This window comes from Oxyura jamaicensis, chromosome 9 (genome assembly GCF_011077185.1).
Source record: "Oxyura jamaicensis isolate SHBP4307 breed ruddy duck chromosome 9, BPBGC_Ojam_1.0, whole genome shotgun sequence".
Classification (NCBI taxonomy): Eukaryota; Metazoa; Chordata; class Aves; order Anseriformes; family Anatidae; genus Oxyura; species Oxyura jamaicensis.
This window is the reverse complement of record NC_048901.1, coordinates 11,058,482-11,079,257: the sequence shown is the minus strand read 5'-3', so window position 1 is coordinate 11,079,257 and position 20,776 is coordinate 11,058,482. Positions and strand designations below refer to the sequence as shown.

Sequence of the window (20,776 nt, the reverse complement as noted above, 5' to 3'; positions counted from 1 at the left end):
TAGAGCAAAATTCTGCCACTACACCATGGGTGCAACACAGCGCAAAGGGACTGGAAGCAGGAGGTGGCAGGTCCTGGCTTAGCTGCTTTATCATCAGGGGGTCCTGAGTAACCCCAGCCACCTGCAGGTTACAATGAGGTGTTGTGGAGAACAACTGCCCTGCAAGAGGCAGTGGGTGATGAAGGGGAAACTGAGCAACTCTCTGCTGCTTTCAAAAAGCGTTTTGGGAAAAGTGTTTACATTTTGGGTTCCACAAAGGCTGAGCACAGCCTGTCAATGGTATTTCCAGGTAGAAATGGAGTGAGAGTAAAGGAAACCACCTAATTTTATTCATTTGATTCTGACAAGTCAAAACAGCAAGCCAGACAAGTCCTGAAGTCAAAAAGATAGATCAGAGTCATGTATGGGAAAACAGAGCCCCCAAGACATGATTTTTTAAAAAAAAGTTGTTACAACAGTAGGAACAGTAGTTCTTCACTAGGATATATTCCCAGCTAAAGTTACCAAATAAACCCCACTAAAATAGCAGGTTTAGCAGAAACACCTGGGGAGTGTGTTCATAGGGAAGGCTGTAGAAACAAAGACATCACAAGTTTTTAATTTGTTAACGCTTGGGGTACCTGGCACACTCAGAGTTACTTACAGATAGCCTTGCTGCTATTTTTGTCCGATGTTGGAGATTTTACTTCTGGTTCAAGCTCTAAACAGATGAGAAAAAACTGTTAAGTTTGGCACACATTTATTACTAGATTCCTTCACAGAAAGTCAATTGCCTATTTCTTGAAAAACAAATCTGTTTTTCCAAACAGGCAAGTTGACTTAAGGGCTATGGTTATTTCTAGATTTCCATTTTTAAATACCTAATCACTGTATAAATAAAAAAAAAAAAACACCAGACTTCAAGACACATAGGTCAGGTATGTCATCACTAACATGCATGTCCCACTGGATCTAACTACTTAAAAACCCTTTGGCTTGTCTGCAAAGTCCAAAACAGCCAATAGTAGAAAAAACAGGTGCAGAATAAGTGTGCATACATACAGTCACAAAACAAAAACCTCACGGCATTGGTTACTATAGGATAAGAAATCATTTATTAATTGAATGTTCAATGAATACTACTCAGACTCTAATGCAACTCATCCAGGAAGAAGTTAAGAAATGCAGCCCTGAGCAACTTGCCTTCTCACCTGATGCTGGAATCATGAGTGTTTTAAAACTGAAGGATGAAATTTACATACGCAAAAAGAAAGGTAAAAGAATAAAAGCCAAAAAGACAATGCTTGGGTTCTAGGGTGAAAATGGTCCTTTAGGAAGAAGATACATCTTCATTACGCTTACTGGTCTCTCTAACATAGGAGGGGCAAACCAAGGGAAAGCAAGCTGTGGAGACTACTTCAGATGAACCTCACTGAGGTTTCACGTGTCTGAGGCAGTATCATGGATTTCTGTGACTACAAAAGCCCAGACGCACTTGCACATCCCCCTTCCTGCTCCTAGCTGCAAAGAGCTGCCTCCTCCCCAGTACAATTCCCTTCTGACTCCTTGGTGAGCTAGTTCAGCCTGATAAACTTGTCAAAAAGTACATCAAGCAAAAGGAAAAGGGACCTGAGAATATTGCTTTTGCTTTTTTTTAAACCTTAGGAGGAAGTATTAGGAATGCCTTGAGCAAAACCACTAGCAAATTCCTGCATATTGTTAATTTAAGCACTAAATTAAATTAGAAATCCCCAGATGCTGTATACCACTCCACACACAACTTTCAAAAAAGCCATTGACATGATTACGAACCCACAGAAACGTGATCTTTGTAAGAATTATTTCTGCATAATTTAAGTGGCTCTACTTCCCACACCCTGATGCTGGTGCAATACCTATGGAAACCCCCTCAGCCCACTTAGCAGCTCAATAGGTTATGAATGCATACACAGTCTACACTTCCTCCACTTCCAACATTTGAAAAAGTACCTAAGAAAATATAAACTAAAGGTAAATTTTCTGTCTTAAACAGTATCGGAAAGATCGCCATTTCCACTACGAAGAGATACACTTTGAATTAAGAATGATTTTGTCATAACATCACAAGGAGCACGGGTATCGGTGTTATGTGGTAAAAAGCCACACATGCTCTTTCACACACATTTTGCAGAAGCGCATCCATGGACATTCAAACTCCAGGGAAGTGGCAAGCTCCCCTCTGAAACCTAACTACCATCCTCAAAGGCTCTATGTAAACTGAGCAGTGCTGAGAGGAGCAGTGCTGAGAGGAGCATGTAAATAGAGGTGGCCATGCTCAAACACTGCCTGAGGGCAGGAAACAGCAGCCGTTTTTAAGGAGGTTACAGCTCTCAGGATTCACAAAAATAATCTTCTTTTGATGCCTATGAAAATACTTCCAGGAAACAGCAACAGGAGATGATAACAATTCAAGAATAAATTTTCTTGCAGATTCTTAAGTCAAAACTCAGGAAAGTCAATCTGGGATTCCTGAAGCCTGCATTATCAATCTACTAAGATCATTTTGTACTCAAAGTCTGAAAGTCTAACATCTGGTCACATTTATTAAGTAGCTAGTTTTAAGTTTATCTCAGTTTATAAAGTAGATTTGGCTGTGGATTTTTAGAAAACTTGAATATTCAGAGTGCTGCAGGTTTGAAGAATCTAATTTCTTCCTTCCAAGTGCAAAAGAGGAAATACATATATATTTTTGCTATATATGTGAGAAGGTCACTCTGCAGCACAACACTTAGGGAATTTGTTCATTCATCAGCTTCTGCTTCTACCAACTGTAGAGATTTTTCTCTGGAAGTCAAAACGTTACTTGTTTTCTTCCTGTCTTTTCCATAATTCACTCTAGTGGATTGTTACTCTTGTCCTTGGTCATGTACCTTCCTGCATCTTTTTCCTATCCTGCTTTAACACTAAAAACCATTGAGTATTTGAAACAGTGTCTTACTTTTGTAGCACATTTTCCTCCGTTTGAAATTTAAAACTGTGATGTTTTTGGATGAATTTATTGTCAAGTTGAGCTGCATCAGTATTGTGACCTCAGAGTCAAGTCTGCCAGTGCAGGAGAGTTCAACACGAAACACTGCAAGCATACAACAAACAGGAATTACAATTAAGTTTGAGCACATTTCAGACATCATGGTGAATGAATATTAAACAGATAGGAAGGGGGTCTTTATAAATGATGTTTAATGTACATTTTGTGAAAAATTTCTATTAAACAAATGCTATTTTAGTGTCTATGCCTTATAATTTCCATAATTTCTGACAACTGTGAAAGCATTAAGTAGTGCAATTTTAAATAAATTTACTTATGTGAGCCATATTAAAGCTTACACGTTACTAAAATTACATCTGGACGTAAATGGAGGTAAACCACTAGCTTTGGAGCTCTAACAATATAAAACTGCATTAGAGCAGAAACTCAGAAATTTCCATTTCCCCTGCTGCTTTCTCAAACACCATGAAAGTTAGCTTTTTCTACAAGAGTTAAGTTTAAATATTTTGGTCTCTGCAAATCTGACTGGAATCAAAGCTTAAACTAATCGGACAGTATTTACTTTCTAGCTTACATAGCAGCATTATTGATGCCAGCAGAGCAGACACAACAAGCCTAATTCCCTAGTCTCTGCCTTCACAAAGAAGTGGTACAAAGCCAGAACATCAAAACATGTATTTTGTTCCCACTTGTGTATCTAACAGAGAACAAGGCAGCGAGGAACCGTAACTGAATGACCCAGGAACAATGATCATTTGTGCACTTTCTGAAACAAGCACATTTGTTTCTAGTACAAATTCTACAGAGCAGCTAATACATATTCAGAATAGTTTTCTTGACTTTAAAGTTACCATAAACACTAACGTTAACAACTTCCACACATCTTGAAATTATGTTTCTGTAGGCTAGCAGAGTTAAATGCTGTATTTGTTTTTTTTTTTAAAGTCCATGCAATTGCTAATTATTATTGTTGAAAGGAAATGTGTGTGCACATGGATGCATATACATACATACACACACACACACACACACGTGCATGTGTCTATAAACACAAAAAACAGAGTAAGGTTATGGTCTTATGAAACACTACACACACTTTGGAACAAGTACCATCAGAAAGCACTAGCAGTATTAGCTGTACGTGTCCAGGGGTGTGGGGTGATGTGGTTACCTGAGAGGGTGCGAGGAACTTCTCCTTGTAAAGAAATGTTGGCCTGGGGCATAGCCATAGCCATGGGATTATCTACCTGAAATCCCAGTTTATACTCAACCTGTAACAACAGTTGGGAGATTGAAAACATGTAAGAAACCTCTACAGTAGTAAAAAGAAATGCTGCATACCTTTTGTCAGTTTTCTTAACATTCAAAAAGCCTGTTTCTTATTTTTAGGGAATACTGGTGATTTTAAGTGCCCAAATTCAAGGTTTCTTATATGAAGTCTAAGCATCAGACTCTTGATAGTTCAAATTAAGAAAGCCAAAGGAAAAGCCACTCTTGAAATAATTTCAAAATTTTTGGTCAGAAATTAAAGCACAGTATTAAAATATAAATAAGTAAAACCGCTAACCTCACTCACTGATATTTTTACACTTGCTTGTTCAAAAGGCAATTGTTAACACCACAGGAATTCAAGAAAATCCTACTCCTTTAGTCAGCTGAAATTGCTTAAAAAACATCTTCAAATTAAGTTCAAATTCTGTTTTCACTTGAAGAAGTTGATTCCACAGACAGTCATTCATTACACACAGGTCCTACTGTAGCTGAGTTACGAGTTCCTGTTGGAAACTCACCCTAACCCTCCAGACTCAGTTGAACTAATTCCATTTGACTTTGTGTGTTAGCTTCTTTTTTCCCTTTTCTAAAAGGTCATGGGATACACTTATGTTAGCAAGCTACTAGGAACTAATTTTTCAATCAAGAGGCCAACGGTAGAAACATAACCCAGTTTCTGAACTCCTAGAAATGGCAATATGCCAATCCTACAAAATTTAGCACTGAAGATGTCAAGTGGTGCAGTCACGGTAACTGAAGCAGGGCTACCTACACACGTGCAAAAGATAAAGGCAAGGACATCATCAGGAGGAGTAACAAAGATTCAACAAGCGGAACTAAGCTTCTATAATGAAATGAACAGCCAGATGGATGAGCGGGGAGAAGTGGATGTTGTCTTCCTGGAGTTCAGCAAGGTCTTTAAGACTGTTCCCCATAAGATTTTCATAGACAAGCTGTTGAAGGATGGCTGTTGAGCAGACAGTGAAGTGCATGGAAAAGTAGCTAAAGGGCCAGGTCCAGAGGGTAATGGTGCAAAATCAAGCTGGAGGCCAGTACTGAGCAGAGTACCCCCAGGGGTCAATACTGAGGTACTGACCTGGGTGATGGGATAGAGTGCCCCCTCTGGTAATTCACAGATGACACAAAACTGGGGGGAATGGCCACCTCACCAGCAGGCCATGCAGCCATCTGTCCTTGACAGGCTGAAGAGGTGAGCTGACAAAAATCTCAGGGAGTTCAACAAGGTGAAATGCAGAGTTCTGCCCCTGGGCAGGAACAACTCCAGAGCTGCTTTCCATCTGGGCAGCCTGCAGAAAATGACCTGGGGGTCCTGGCAGACACCAAGTTGAGCATAAGTCAGCAACGTGCCCTTGCCACCAAGAAGACTAATGGTATTCTTGGCTGCATTAGGCAAAGTATCACCAGCAGTGGTCCTTCTGCTCTACTCAGCATTGGTAAGGGCACACCTGGGGTACTGTGTCCAGTTCTGTCCCCCCCGGACTGTACTGGAGAAAGTCCAACAAAGGACCACCAAGATGCTCCAAGATGCTGGAGGGACTGTAGCACCTTTCCTGTGAGGAGAGGCTGAGAGTGATGGGAGTTCAGCCTCTGAAAAATGATGTCTGGGGAAATCTCACCAATGTATATAAATACCTGAAGAGAGGGTGCAATGAGGACAGAGCCAGGCTCTGTTCAGAGGTGCCCACTGCCAGGACAACGGGTACAAACTGTAACACAAGAGGTTCTGTGTAAACATTGGGAAGCACTTTTGGACTGTGCAGTGGGAACAGATTGCTCCAAGAGGTTGTGAAGTCTCCTCCTTGGAGATCTTCAAAAAGCTTCTGGACATGGTCATGGGCAACCTGCTTTGGCTGGCCCTTCTTAATCAGGGGTTGGACCAGATGGACCCCAGAGGTCCCTTCCAATCTCAACCATTCTGTGATTCTGTAAAAAAATTCTATTCAAAACTCACAGATGGGGACAAGGAAACTCAGGGCAGGGACAGCAATGCACGTAGCTCCTAGCTGAAGCTGTTAGTAATGAGGAAACTCCTTCAAAAGGTCCTATTCAAATGGCAAGTGACTGAAATGTCTGTGAAAGTGGAACATGGTATGAAGTAGAAGAGCTGGCTTGCATTGTATGCAATAGCTCTGTGGGCCAAAATTCACATCTTGAAAGAACTTACACCTCAGAAGAACACTGGCAGAAGCACTCTTTAGAAATTGCATTGGTAGAGCTGTTAAACATTACTGGTTTTATCACAGTCTTTCTTGTTTAAGAGCAGAATAACTATTGCTTGAGTTTAAAAAATGAACAAACATCTGGCAGAGACTAAACAGATCATTTCATCTACAAAAATAAATTAAGCAACTGAAAATCCTTCAAAATGTAAAAGCATATGCAATCTTATGACAGCTGTTACTGCATGCCCCAGCTATGGTGATTAAGTAAAATGAAAATCCCCTTCCATTTAATTGAGACTCAAATAACAACATACTAGATGCTACTTTTATAGATTCTCCTCATCTCCAAGCATTTGTTTCTGGAAAACTCTAAAATACAAGTGCTCTGCATCTGATTTCCAGAGGCTTTAGTTCATGGCTGCCACTTCTGTGTGTTCAATTCACCACCAGAAGATACTACATAGCCAGTAGCTTGTCTGTCTGTCTATTCTGAAGCAAGAAGCATATTTCAAAAGAAGTGCTTACCCTTTCTAAAAGGAGAGAGGGACGGTTTGGATATAGAGTATTTTAACTTATTGTCTGCAATCACATTATTATTTTAGCTTCTTAGTTCATTTCTTTTGCACTACCAGATGCTATTTTTTGCAAAGAAAAACAATTCAATTATAGAAGCAGGTATTCACTAAGTGAATCATGCAGCAAATACTCGAACACAAATTATGCCTGCTTACCTTGGATTTTGCATGCCAACTGAAGTGAAGATTGTTGGTCTCGCTGGGTATTAAGAGATTGAAGGACAACGCATAATGATTAACAACATCATTCCTCACATAAGATAACTCTGCATCAAGACCTGTGATAAGAGCAGAACAAACAAGGAAAGCTGTAAGAGAGCAGGACAGAACCATCAGCACCACACCACACCACAGCAGCTATCAGTACCACCAGCTCCACTTGTTGCTTGGATGTTTAAGCACATACTTCCTCAAGTCCATAAATGCAATTGCAGGTTTGGAGATCAGTGCTCACACGTCAGAGTGCTTCAAACTCCTGGGAAAGCAACAATTCCACAGAGATGCCACAGCCTAATAAACAGGTAGAAGCTGGAATGTGGTGGAAGGAAACAAGACTTTTCACACGATGCATTACCTCCAAAAGAGTCCTTACTCCACAAGGATCATTACAGACCCTCATGAATGAACCTCTGTCTGCTGCTGGGAATCACATGTCCAATTTTGCTCTTATTTACAACCTTGTACCCTCAAAACAAACTGCTTTGGATTATCAGCTCTTTAATTGTAGGTCATTCCTTTCGGAATAGCCCATTTCTTGAGCACCCTCCAAACCACTGAGGCTGACACACATGCACTATGGAGTCAACTTCAAGGCAATTGCACTGCAAACACAAAGCACACAATGAGAAATGACATTTGTACACCAAGTAATACTGATGTTTAATGTCTACCGTTTGCTTTCTGAACATTTCAGTACACCTAGAAAACTGAAAGACCCACAGAGCTATTTACTACAGAACATTACAGTGCATTGCTTGTACACAAGATGCATATTCTGATATTAAAAATACTGAAGCTGCCATTATCTTTCACTGCACGTATTCCAAGGACGCAATGAATACAGGGTAGGACCCTACAGCTTGCCCTGGGTGTCATTAGCAATTAGTGGCAAAGCAGCCACTACAAATTAGCCCCATTCCCTACAGCTGCTAAATTAACTGTCAGCTCCATATTCTCAGGCCACAGCAATACTGCTGTTGTAATCAACACCATTTTGTCTCATCTCGAGGCATCTTCTTCCATTGCTCCCAGTTCAATGCTACCACAGGTGCACACCCCAAGCAGGAGCTACACAGCAGGAACAGAGCTCAATTCAAATCTTCGCAGTACGATTGGGAATATCAATAATGGAGCTATTTCTATTATGGCTAGATAGTCAAGAAAACTGGAGAGACTACCAATCCAGCAAGGCAGCGTTTAAGGCACCCTGAAGTTATTCCAGGAATTTAGGGAAGTACAAAAGGTTTTATGTTTTGGTGGTGGTGGTTTTTGTTTTTTTTTTGTTTGTTTGTTTTGTTTTTGTTTGTTTTGTATTTTTTTTTTGTTATTGTTGTTTTTCTTTCTTAAGAAATAGAACAAACTGTGTAGACATGCTGCATTTGATGAAAGGGAGAATCAGCTTAAGAGAAATAATTCTTCCTGTTTTGTGCAAAAACTGAGCACGGATCAGGGCAGAGTGCTAAGTGCTTGCTTATTCCAGTGCTTGATTTAATCCACCTTGCTTTCACAAGACACAGAAATACAGCCAAGACATTCTTCTTCCTTCTCGTTACCGTTAACCACTTTTATTCCCTGCTGGCTCATTAACGTCTTGAAACATAACCAAAACCCAAGGGTATATAACCACAAATGCAGGGGGAAAGAACCCTAGAGACTGGATGTACAAAACGCATCCACCAAATGGAGCAATCTGAAGCAGACATGCTCTCAAACAAGATCCTGAACAGGAAAAGACACATGTGATCCTTTATGTGCTGACTACAGTCAGCCTGAGACAGTATTAAGTTACATATACAAGTAAAGGTTAAACCTCACCTCTCCAATTTGTCCATTTTTCCACTGAAGAATTAATGGGAAGTACAAGAGCACATCCACCAGTAAAATACAGAGGAGGGGGGACAAGCACACACCTACCTTGAACCAAAATTAAAACTCTGGAAGAAGAGAGAGAACTTTCCAAACAACTGACCCACCTAATCTCTACGTGAGCACACCCCTATGCATGAAATCTGCATCAGTCGTAGACAACACGGACAGGTGTGTGTCACGGAGCTCACACCTATCTGACACTTGCTGTTAGATCTGAACAAAACAATAGGAAAATTTAGGGGCATAAACTGATTAAACAAAGTATTTAAATTAAACCCAGTACGTACAAGTTATTCCAATAAGTTACAAGGACAAAAGAATTAGCAGGTGAAACAACAAAGTGGAACAATTAAATTGCTTTTGGAATAAAACCACCTTATCTCGCTGATAAAAGGTCTTGCCAATGATTCGAGGTTCAAGAAAACGATGGTTCAGAACTTGTAACATGAAATCTTCAAGGTGACAGTCCCGACTTAATATAATCCTTTTAGAGAAATTGATTATAGGAAATGATCACGTGCACAGCAATGAAAGCAGCCATTATAAAAACTGGCCTTTATAAAAGTCATGAAAAAGGCTCCTTTAATTGAAGCCAGCAAACAAATACCTTGATGTGCAATAAGATCTAAAGGTGTACAAAACCAAGTTACCCTGCAGCACATCAATCACATCTTTAAGCTTTAATAGAAGGAGCGTGCTACAATATTGAGTAATTTCATTATATAGACCACTAGTGTTTTAATGCCAGTACTTCCATAAAAAGCTAGATACTAACAAGTGATGTTGACTACATTAATTTAAAAGCATTATTTAAGAGCAGCATGAGAATCAATGTCAAACTTTATTGCTTCAAAAAATTATGCTCCAATTAAACTGCTGGCACATAAAAATAATTTAAGAGGTTTCCTAGTACAGCTCTTAATTCTTTAACAAACTGTCTGGCTCACTAGAGTTCTTCTATGAGTATGGATAAATGCACGTCCAAGTGCTGAAACAGATGAATACACATGTGGGAAGTGTCCGTGTCTTAGCACTGTATGATGCATATATATATATATTTATTTTTAACTTCGACACACCACCAATTTAAACACTTTGCCCCATAGCACATCCTTTCCATCAGCAGACTACAGGCAGAACTCAGTGTGCCATGCCTGTCTGATGTGGACACAGGTTCTCATAAAGCAAGCTCCCACCTCCCTCCCTCGTACAGTTTTCCTTCTGGACTATGTTCCCATCCCTATTTTTTCATCACCCCTCACTCCTCCAGGATCCCAATGTCCTCGGTCTGCTTTGTCTATATAATTTACCTTGACTGTGCCAACAGACCATGAAAAAAAAAAAAAAAAAAAGAATAGTGGTTGAACTTGCAGGCCAGGAGACAAGCAAGGTGCAGCGTCTCGGTGCCAGCAGCAAGTCGTACCCACCCTGGAGGAGCTGGGTGCCGACGTGGCTCCCACCGCAGGGGGACTCACCGCAGTGGTGGCAGCCAGGGGGTCATGTAAACTGCATGTTCCTGATCCACCGCTTTGCTCCACCGGTCCCTGATCTTCCTCTGAGCTGCAGTTCTTGTGCTTGCAGGAATTTGGTTTCCCCATACCTACAGAAATTACTTGGCAATGCTGCAGCAGCAGCAGGTACGCTCCACAAGCATTTTAGCCAGTGCAAGGAACAATCTCACTCCGCATAAGTTGCACGGGTTCTTCTCTTGCCAAAAAAAGCCAGGTGGCACAGCCTGCCAGGCCCCAACAGCCACCCCATGTGAGGACACCACAAACCCATTGATTAAGTTGCTTCCAGTGCCTCTCTTCCCACAGATTTGGATTAAGAGGGCAATGCTCAGCCTCACTGAGGAGTAGAAGAGGTTCAGTTATGTTGAGTACTGGCTGTGAACCACTCCTGTGCAGTTAGGATTTTTGTTCTTAGTTATCTTATTACACACGGTGAAACTGTGCTGGCCTCACTACTTAGATTTCCAGCCTGATTAAGTCACACGATTAACTCTCTCCAGAGTAGCCATTAAAACTGATTTAGGAGTTTGCAGGAAACATTTGAGGCTCCATTACCGTGACAGTTTATTTAATTCAGAATTGCCTTTATTCTGCATTTCTCCTTTTTTTTTTTTTTTTTTTTTTTTAAATTCAGACACGCATACTCACATCTACAAGCAACATTATTTAAACCTTCAGCAAGCCAAGTTCAGGAAGTAAAGCTGGCAAAAAGCTAATGCAGGTTCAAGACAACAACAAAAACACCACAGGGGAACACTTCTCAGTCAATTTAGCTCCCTGAATCAGTGAGGATGCTCAGGAGCACCCCAAGTGGAGAGCAAGACTGCAGCAACACTAGCCTAGAGCTTATGCTAAAATGTTACCGTGACCTTATCCAGATAGTAAAGGCTTCCCCCCCACCTCCAAACCACGCGTAGAGCCCACACCTGCAATCTTGATTTTTGATGTTTGCTTTTTTAATGTGTCTCTTTCAAATACAGTAGCGGTGTAAGATAAAATCAGCTTAGGTAGCAGGTTGCTGGGGAAAAGAAGAAAGAAGATTAGTTTTCCAAGTACCTAAGATTTCAGTAATGCCTGACAAAGTAACAATGCTCCATGAAATCATATTGACTGACACCATTTGGAAAAAATAAATGTAGTTCTGCCAGATGACAGGCTCCTCCTATGTTAAACTCTCTCTCCACCTCGCATCCTAAGTAGGGCAAATACGCCAGAGCACACAGAACCTCCTGGAACAAGCCCAAATTGGTATGTTTTTGCTATATGCAGTGATAAAGGGAGAAAAAGGCTGTAGAAGAAATAACAGGATGCATTACAAACCGTTAGAGAACATGGGAAGCTCTTCAATAATGACTTTCTAGCCAAAGTAGTAAAACTTAAAGAAAAGGGAGGAGAACCTTAAAAAGAAATACCAAAAATTGTTAGGTTACAAACTGCAGAGGAGGAAAGGCAGCTTGGCGTGGATGCCTCCGCTGGGTTAAGCAGTGCACAACTTAAAACATCGGCTGCAGTGGTGCTTTGGCAAGCGTCCTCAAACAAGCCCATGTGCACAATGCCAAGGGATCCAGTTTCTCAGTACTGGGACCTGACTAACCTACACCAGCTCACGTGAACTATAAGACCAATGCTTTGCTTTCATTTCAAGGCAAAACCGACACCCTTTTACCCAGGCAACCCCTAAATTTCATTATGGACTTCCACAACTTTGTGCCCCGCCAGCCTTGGGCACAAGCTTGAAAGAATAAATTAAACTTGAGCACAGACAAAAAGGTGAATTTAAGCAGCACCACAGAGAAAGTGTCATTCTTCTCGCTGTTTAACATAACAAAACATCTGAAGAAGCTCAGAAAGGAAGGGGAGAGGCTGATTTTCCTTCCCAAATGCAAAAGATGCTGGGCAGCCCTTGTGTTCACTACAAAATTGGATCATGTCAGTCTAGCAGCCTAACAAAACACTTCTTTTCAAATGCCCTTGTGCAAAAGCAGTCTAGCTTCAAGTCTTCTCTCTTTTTTTTCTTTTTTTTTAAGCACAATATACAAAAGAAGCTTGCCTCTATCAGCATGGGAAAAATTAGACTTTATTCTTATGAAGCAAATCTACCCTACAACATGTACCAGTAGTAACACGTTTTCCTTAAAGAAGGAGCCTATTTAGGATAAAACCCCAAGCAATTCTGGGATATCGGGATAAAATCCCAAAGCAATTTTGAAATACCCTGTCTAAAACACAGGACTTAAAACAAATGTGCAGTGCAAGAGTTAGGTGGACTGCTGTTAGACTAGAGCTCACTGGGATGCTGCTTGTTGCCATATGACTGTAAGAGCAATCTGGTAACAACAGCTGACATAACTGGCCCTCCCAGCTGCCTACCCAGCCCTCTGGTAGGCTCCTGTCTGCGTACACAAGTGACTGAAATAAATGCCAATTTTCTTAATATGCTAGTCTGTAATTTGTAAGAGCTTCTTCATAAACAGCTGAGGAATCTCTGCAGCGTGATGCAAAAATCACTGCAGCCATCACAGGAGCAAGCCACGCTTGCTCCTGACTCACAGGCACCGAAATAAACTAATTGAAAAGAGCTGGATGGTGAAACAACTTCCTAGCTTTGTGTAAATACTGCATTTCTCCAGAGCTTCACGTGCTCCAGAGAACGATAGCTCATCTCCTGAGGATCTTGTCCAGGTCAGCCCTCTGGCCAGAGCAGGGACTTCTGCTCCAGGATGAACATCCACAGGAGATGAAGAACCTCAGGCTTCAACATCCTTTCACCATCATCCGCTGCCCTGGTCCATGCAACCTATGCCTTAAGAACAAAGGTTTTTCCCAGCACTGAGCAATTTACTTTGTTGAGGGAAGGTACTGTATAGTTCTGACTCCTCTGCCCATCTTCACTCGTTATAAATGCACCCGAAGCTTGAAACGCCCGCCTCAGCTCCTAAGCCTTGCTGGTGACTTCCACAGAAGGCTCCACAAATACACGCTGAAAGACTTTTGATATTTTAATATACCAGGCTAAGCACATGAAAACAAGGCTGTAAAATTAAAAATCAGTGCTTGGCTACAGAAACTTCTTTTGTAGGGTAAAAGAGAGCGCTTTCCCAGAGCAAGCCTTCCTAATTTGAATGTATTTAATTAGTTCCGCTCAGCAATCAACATACACAAGGCTGAAAACACAACTGGGAGTTAAAAGACAAGGAAATCAAATACAAATTCCATATGCATCAATTTCATTTAGAAAACAGTGAACAATTGGAAATGTAACACTAAGCGTCTGAAAATACAAATGGTTCTTGCATCCTATTTGCACACAGCCAGCATACCCAACAACGAAAACAGACTTTCTTTAATGAAACGAGCAACAGATGAAGACCTCCTACTGCATTTTCAGTTCTCCACAATGACACAACCTGCCAGTTATTGCTGCCAGTTGGGAATTTGGGCTGAAATATTTGCTTTTAAACATTGTGCGGGTCACGAGTCTCTGGAAAAGATGACTGATGACCAACATGTCAGTAGGAAAACAGTAAAACCTTAATATGGAGGTGAGGAAGAAGCAGCTTTTGCTTTCATAACCCAGGTGCTAGAGAAAGTCAAGGGACATGGCGCAGTGGCAAACTTGGAAGACAAACCACCAGGCAGAAACCCACCAGTGCTCATCAGTACGTTTGATGACTTTTGCTTAGAAACTTTCCTTCCCTCACTGTTGAATACCCCTTCCCCTAAGCCCTGAGATTTGGGAAAAGAACAAGACAAAAGAACCCCCCCCACACACACTTGTTCTTTAAACAGCTTCCAACCTCTGCGTAGTTCATTGCCTGTGTGCATCTCTGTCTCACCCAAGAGCTCTTTAAACCATTTTTCTAACCTTCAGTCTGTGCTTTGCTAGAAAGGGGCGTCTTCTAACCCAGTACCACACACCTTGAAAAAGAAAAAAAAAAAAGGTATCAAGTGCACAGAAAAGGTGAGAAGTAAAATCACTGCTTGACACACCAGCAAAGCATCTTGAAACAGGCAAATTCTTAGTGGAGGTGCTCTACATCAGCTTGCTTGTGTAGCGCGGTGGCTGGTGAGGCTCCCGAATTAAATCCATTCTTACCTGGCCAGAAAACCTCTCCCAGCAGAGGCATACGCCTCACTGCCAGCAGCACGATTGCTCTGTAAGCTCACCTCGCTGTGCCTGGCAGGAGCATAGAGCATACAGACTGGTTATTTACCCAAAGGGCTGTCACACCTCTGCAGAGGTGACTTTTCACCAGCAGGAGATGGCAGACAGCAGGCAAGGCTTCCAACCTAAGGAATTATTTAACGTAACTTCAAGTCACAACTGCATCATTGAAAGCCAACCAAGACTCCATAGCAGGGGATCTGAGTAGGAATTTCCTCAGCAGCTAGCAAACAGGAAGGAAAACCCTTAGCTGAGAGCTCTCATTAAATCCTGACGAATATTCACTGACAGATCACCCACAACATACTTTCCTGATGCTGTTTTCATCTAATTGATGCAATTCACCTTACAGATGCTGAATTTGCAAGTTCAACACCAGTGGCAAACAACATCACCAAAAGGCATTTGTAGACATCATGGAGAAGAGCTTCAGCAGGAAGCCTCCCCATGGAGCTGGCGCTTGCTGAAGTGAAAGCAAGTTGGACGAGATGATCTCCAAAAGGTCTCTTCCCCGCCCCAACCTTTTTATGATCCATAATGAGGTTGGCAATATTTAACTTAATCCACACCAAAAGACATTGAAGGCTCCTAACACCCAGCTGCTTACCCTTTTGTTTATCTCTGAATAGCAATAACTCCACCTCAACAGCCTGTCTGCTTATTCTTCCTTCTTTCACTTAGAGAAAAATCTTCATTTTTCTGACAGATAGGCTACAAAGACAGCTGAGAAAAGGGTTAGAAGAGCACACTGTCATTAACTGCAAAGAAAATATTTAGTAGAATACTAGTAAACTGTTCTGAGAACACTTTTAAAATGAAATTTGCTCATTTGAAGCTTAAAAAGAAAAAAACCACCACCTCAACAAAACCAGAAGTCACTTTGCCAGGTCAGTGCACGAGTTACCTGGAGGGTTGAGTCCAAAATAGAGATGCTGAAGAGAAGCATGGCACTGAGATATTTGAAGGCAGACAAAAATTGGTACCAGGAACCAATGTATCTAGTACCCAAAGCAGCAGGCAAGGGTAAGTGGGATGGCTGGGGTAAGAACGGTGCAGAGACAGGGCTGGAGGTGACAGAGGGAACTCTGATTTGCTCAGTAAAGTTTGCTTTATGATTAAATTATATACAACTTGATTCTTAGCACACAGTAGCTAGGTACATTTATGAAATAAAAAAGTAACTTATTAGTAATGGCAAACATCCCAGATATCATCATTGTATCAAGAAGTTCCATGTGTTTAAATCGTTCCTTTTGAATTAGAAGGAAAGTAACCACTGGGACCAGATAACAGAGAGATCCCATGCTCATGAACTGCTAGTGTGCGACAGAACACGCCTTCAAATAAACAGCTTCAAGTGAAATGCTCACAGGTATCACAAACCCTTTAGGGTTGTTCTGCTGTAATCCTCCTGGCCAAAAGGTAACCACCTAACCGAATTACGCCATGAGTCATTTGGACTCACGAGCAGCGTGTTTCAATATTGGTGTCACCTACCCACAGAAGCTGTGCCACTTTTTTTTTCCCCTTTCAGTGAGAGTAATCCATCCCCCTGCTGACAGAGTGACCCCAGCAGGACAAGCACTACAATTCAGCAGTGCTGGCACCTTCTGAGCGGTGTCCCAGCCAGCAGCCACACTGGCACGATGAGCTCAGGAATGAGTACCCAGCTGAATATAAGTTATAAAAAACATAAAACACACGCAGAGCCCTCCCTCAATGCATCAGGCCCGTTGGCTTTGAGACTCCTGCTTTAATTCCATGACTGACAGCACTGCCGAAGGGATAGATCAGCCTCTATGCCTGGTCAGGCACGGGAAGGTTTTGACACAATGCCATGACTTGGCTGAAACACCACCAAACTCCACCCAAACCTAAACAGGTCCCTTCACCTCCACGGTGACCTCTCTACTCAGAAGAAAAATTAAAGCTCCACAGCTTTCATTTTATAAGGAATTACTCCACAAGGCCATCAAGTAGCTTCCTAAAGGCCAACACATCTCAGAGGACAAGCACTTAGTTTACCAACCTGCTTGAACTCACCATGCTAGGCCTGGCATCACGGCTGCAGCTTCTCAAGCCGACCAGCAGCAGCCCCAGCACTCAACGTTACTGCCCTTATCTTTCCCAAGCAGCACAGTGAAATCAATATACTGGTTAATTTAATTACGGCCATTCAACACCCGGTAAGTGGCAGCGGAATTCTAAAGCATCACATTAGTTTCATGCTGTTGCTTCTGCTCCCAGATCTCCAGAGCGGTCAGGGCAAATATGTGAGTTATCCGCTTGAAAGAAGGACAAAGGCAGGGCTGGAAGAGGAATAATGCGTTTGAAGCCTCTGCCATCGCGCCCTTTGTACCGCCACAAGGCATTCGCAGGGAGCGTCAGCATTCATTCTTACACGGGATCTGCTGGTGCTGCCGCCATTCAGGAAAAAAAGAGAAAAAAACTTCAGTTCGTGAGGCATATCTGATTAAATGCACTTCAGCCTCCTTGCCTTCACAGCTGTGTCCCGAGGTATGATTATAAGCGCACACCGCTTTGCTAGAGGAACAGCCTTCAACTCAGGGCCCTTCCACTGCAAGCCAAGCAGCAACACCCCAGTGATCCTTCAGTGCGGGCAGTTTCAGGCAGGAACCAGTCAGCACAAAATCCTCTCCTGCTAGAGCTCAGAACTACGATACGTGTGGAATTTGACTCATTAATTCAGCTTTTCCAGTATCAAAACACCAGAATACCAGAGGAGGGAGAAACAAAACAACACTTCCCCAAATACCTGACCTCTTAAAGTACCCACATACCAGCAAGCACAGAGCTGGCCGCACAGCTCTGGCTCTCAGGAAAATGCCACCCGGGGATTCTTCGGGCCTGCAAGCATGATCCTCATCTGCTGGACTTCCCTCTGCCCAGCTGGTGTTTAATAGCAGTGTCAGTCCCTGCCTTCCTCCCAGCACCGTGAGCCCTTCTTGCTGGCTCTTCTCATGCACGAAGGGAGCTCTTTGCCTTCATTTCCTCTCTCTTGTTCCCATTCTGCCCACAAACCAGAGGGAGAAGGGGAGCACGTGCTCAAAGAGGCCGAACAATTAACAGTGAGAAGTAAGATGCTGCCAAACAGAATGCAGGTGTAAAACCACAGGAGCGAGGAATGCAGCTCTGGGATTTTGTTTTCCTGGCAGGCTCAGAGGTCAGACTGCTCCCAAGGCCCCGACACACAAGCGTTACAGGAACCACGCATGTTTATCACGGGACAGACCTGGGCCTCGCAGGAGCTGACATGGCTGCTTCCTCCCAGGCTGAGCGCAGACACAGCGGCACGGGGAAGCCAAGCCCCAGCTGCCCGCGGCATCCTCCTCGTCAGCCGGTTTGCAGAAGTGCCCGGCACGGCTCTCCAGCATCCTTCAGTTCCAGCACACACTGGTGTGATTAATCCAGCCTCAGAAACCCAGCACAGCAATCCGGGGTAGATCAATGCAGTTAAGACCTGGACTTCCCTCAGTCCTCCTGCTCTCGTAATGGCAGCAGAACAAGGGATTTCCAGGCAGTCCTCACCCAGGCTACAAGCTGCCTCCATGGGCTACTGTAAACTCCTGGAAGCATATTCCTCTGCTGGTTTGTAAACATTACAAAAAGGGTTTATGCGACTGCACACATCTCTGAAGAAAAAGCCGTCCGTATGCTATTTGAACTGAGTAAATTCACAGCAAGGTAACAGCACGGAGAAAGGCAGAGGAACTCCAAATGCAGCTTGTTCTCATAAACCTCAGAACAATATTGACATGAACTGTGGTACTCGGTAAATCAGATGGACAAGCATCCAAGCAGACTGGAGGGCTCCAAACCGAAAACAGATTGCTCAACTCTGTGATGCAAGCGACTTGTCCCAACCTGCTGCAGCTCGCCACACACCAGATGTTGCCGCACGTGGCCTCACGCAGCCCCGCCACCCCTCATCCCGTTGGGATCGAGGGGGCTTGAGAAACATCCACCTACAGCACTGAAAAAACATCCGGTAAGCACCTATCACCCAAGGGGCTTTCCAGGGACAGGTGATAAAATAGTTACCCAAACCCGGTGCATCCATTCCAGTGGCACACACGAGCACACTTTGAGGCCACCAGCAGCAGCTCAGTGCTTTGTGCATGGTGTCGGTCGGGGCAGAAGCTTGCTTTCCTGCTAGCTGTGTGCACTTGCAGTAAGTTTTTGAGTTCATTTCAAGTGAAAAAAAAATCCTTTTCGTCCTGCATATGCCACGCAAAAATCTACAATTCTTCAGTGGCAAGCACTTAAAAGCTAGAAAATGAAGACTTCAGAATATTTGCCCAAAAGAACCAGATTCTGAGCTACAGGTCACATATCACATGGACACATGCTTCAGGACCTCAGGGTACTCAGACACCTGCTCTTTAGCAGACAGCTCATCCACTGGGCTGCAATGATAGAGGCACGTTGGTGTGTGGTTTCTGTCCTGAGCGGTATCGTGTACACGCACCTGCATTTTGCCCATCTCATGTGGAAACCTATGCCAGCAAAGGGCCACCTGGAGGGCCTGGAGCCCCTCTGCTGCGAGGAGAGGCTGCAGGAGCTGGGGCTGCTCGGCTGGAGCAGGGCAGGGCCGGGGGAGCCCACCCGTGCCCATGGGTGCCTGCAGGGAGCTGCCGGCAGGACGGAGCTGGCTCCTTGCGGTGGTGCCCAGGGACAGGGCAAGAGGCACTGTAACAGATTTTGCATCACTTTTGCACCTCACCTAAACAGACAGCCCCTTTTAGGCAGCTGCACGCTGGTTTCTAATGAATTTCTAGAACACATAAGAGAAGTCGTGTGTTAATTTAACTCTGTAATTAAGCAAGAGCAAACAGAAAACCAACAGCACACCACACTCAGTACGAATAACCAGGAAAAACTAGGACAAAGATAGTAACTTTGCAAACTCCATGCAAACGCTGTAGGACTTCTGACTTAGAGATTCTCCTGCAATCACATTTAGCCCCCTCCCTTTAGTACAGCCCCTCATATAAATGCGTTACGATAGCTTTAATTACAGGACCATGCAGTATTTTTCCCCACAGGACTTCAGTCTTATTAATATTCGGGCTAGACCTGTCTCTAAACAGAACCAGAGCTGTGTTATGAGGAAGACTATCCACAAGACCAATGTCATAGCTGACAGGTTTGCAGCCCACAAATAAAAAGTACTGCAGGGACAGGAAGAACAGCCAGGAACTCGCAGCTGAAGCTCAAGTCAGAGAGATGCACCCTGAATGCACTAAATGCTAAATAATGCTACGTACTTTTAAAAGATCCGATCAATTCCTTAATAATTAGAGCTGGCTGCCTCTATTAGTGGGTATTTTGGACGTTACTTGCTGAATCTCGGTACGTTATCTGCAAAGCAGGGATACGTGTGCCTTTGTATCACAGGCCCCGTAAAAAAGAAGTGATGAAGCACTGCAGCAGACAACTACCACATTCTGATTTCATGGGAGGATTTGAATGGAAGTCACTCACCGCTGATTTAACACCATCTTCGCTGCATGTTTAGCACCATGGCTCAGTCACTAGAAAGAAGTGCTACAGCCACACGGCGCTGTCGTGCATGTAGAGGAAGCTGCTTCACCAGACTAACAGTATGCTTAGTTTTATGTGCAGATTCACGCTAATTGGAAAGAGAGATAACTGCCATCCTCCACACAAACCAACTGCAAAAAGCTACAGAGCACCACGCCGGCAGCACTCGCAGACATCCCCAAGAGGAGTTGTGGTGCTCTGGGCGGCTTTCCCCAGCAAGCATCACCCCACGTCACCCCCGTATCGCACCTCTGGCTGCTGCTGCCACTGCTCGGGCTGTGCCCCGACCCACTGCCATCTCCTCCTACCTCCATCCCACCCACTGCCGAGCCCTGCCTGGCGGGATCACCACCCGGCACATGTGAAAACCACAGCTTTTCTTTCCCATAGGCTCACAGTTTGGACGGCTG

At 43.4% G+C, this 20,776-nt stretch overlaps 1 protein-coding gene across 2 annotated transcripts in view; it reads right to left on the bottom strand.

Annotated features, from left to right (window-relative positions):
- RYK (receptor like tyrosine kinase) overlaps positions 1-7,385 on the bottom strand; it is a 40,143-nt gene extending 32,758 nt beyond the window's left edge. For both annotated transcript variants that reach the window (XM_035334736.1, XM_035334737.1), the window contains exons 1-4: positions 7,194-7,385; positions 4,179-4,278; positions 2,957-3,091; positions 644-700 (exon numbers count right to left, since the gene is read on the bottom strand). In XM_035334736.1, the coding sequence (XP_035190627.1) occupies positions 644-700; positions 2,957-3,091; positions 4,179-4,278; positions 7,194-7,370 (469 nt within the window). In that variant the 5' untranslated portion in view covers positions 7,371-7,385. The remainder of the gene's footprint in view (positions 1-643; positions 701-2,956; positions 3,092-4,178; positions 4,279-7,193) is intronic.
- Positions 7,386-20,776: the final 13,391 nt, after the last annotated feature.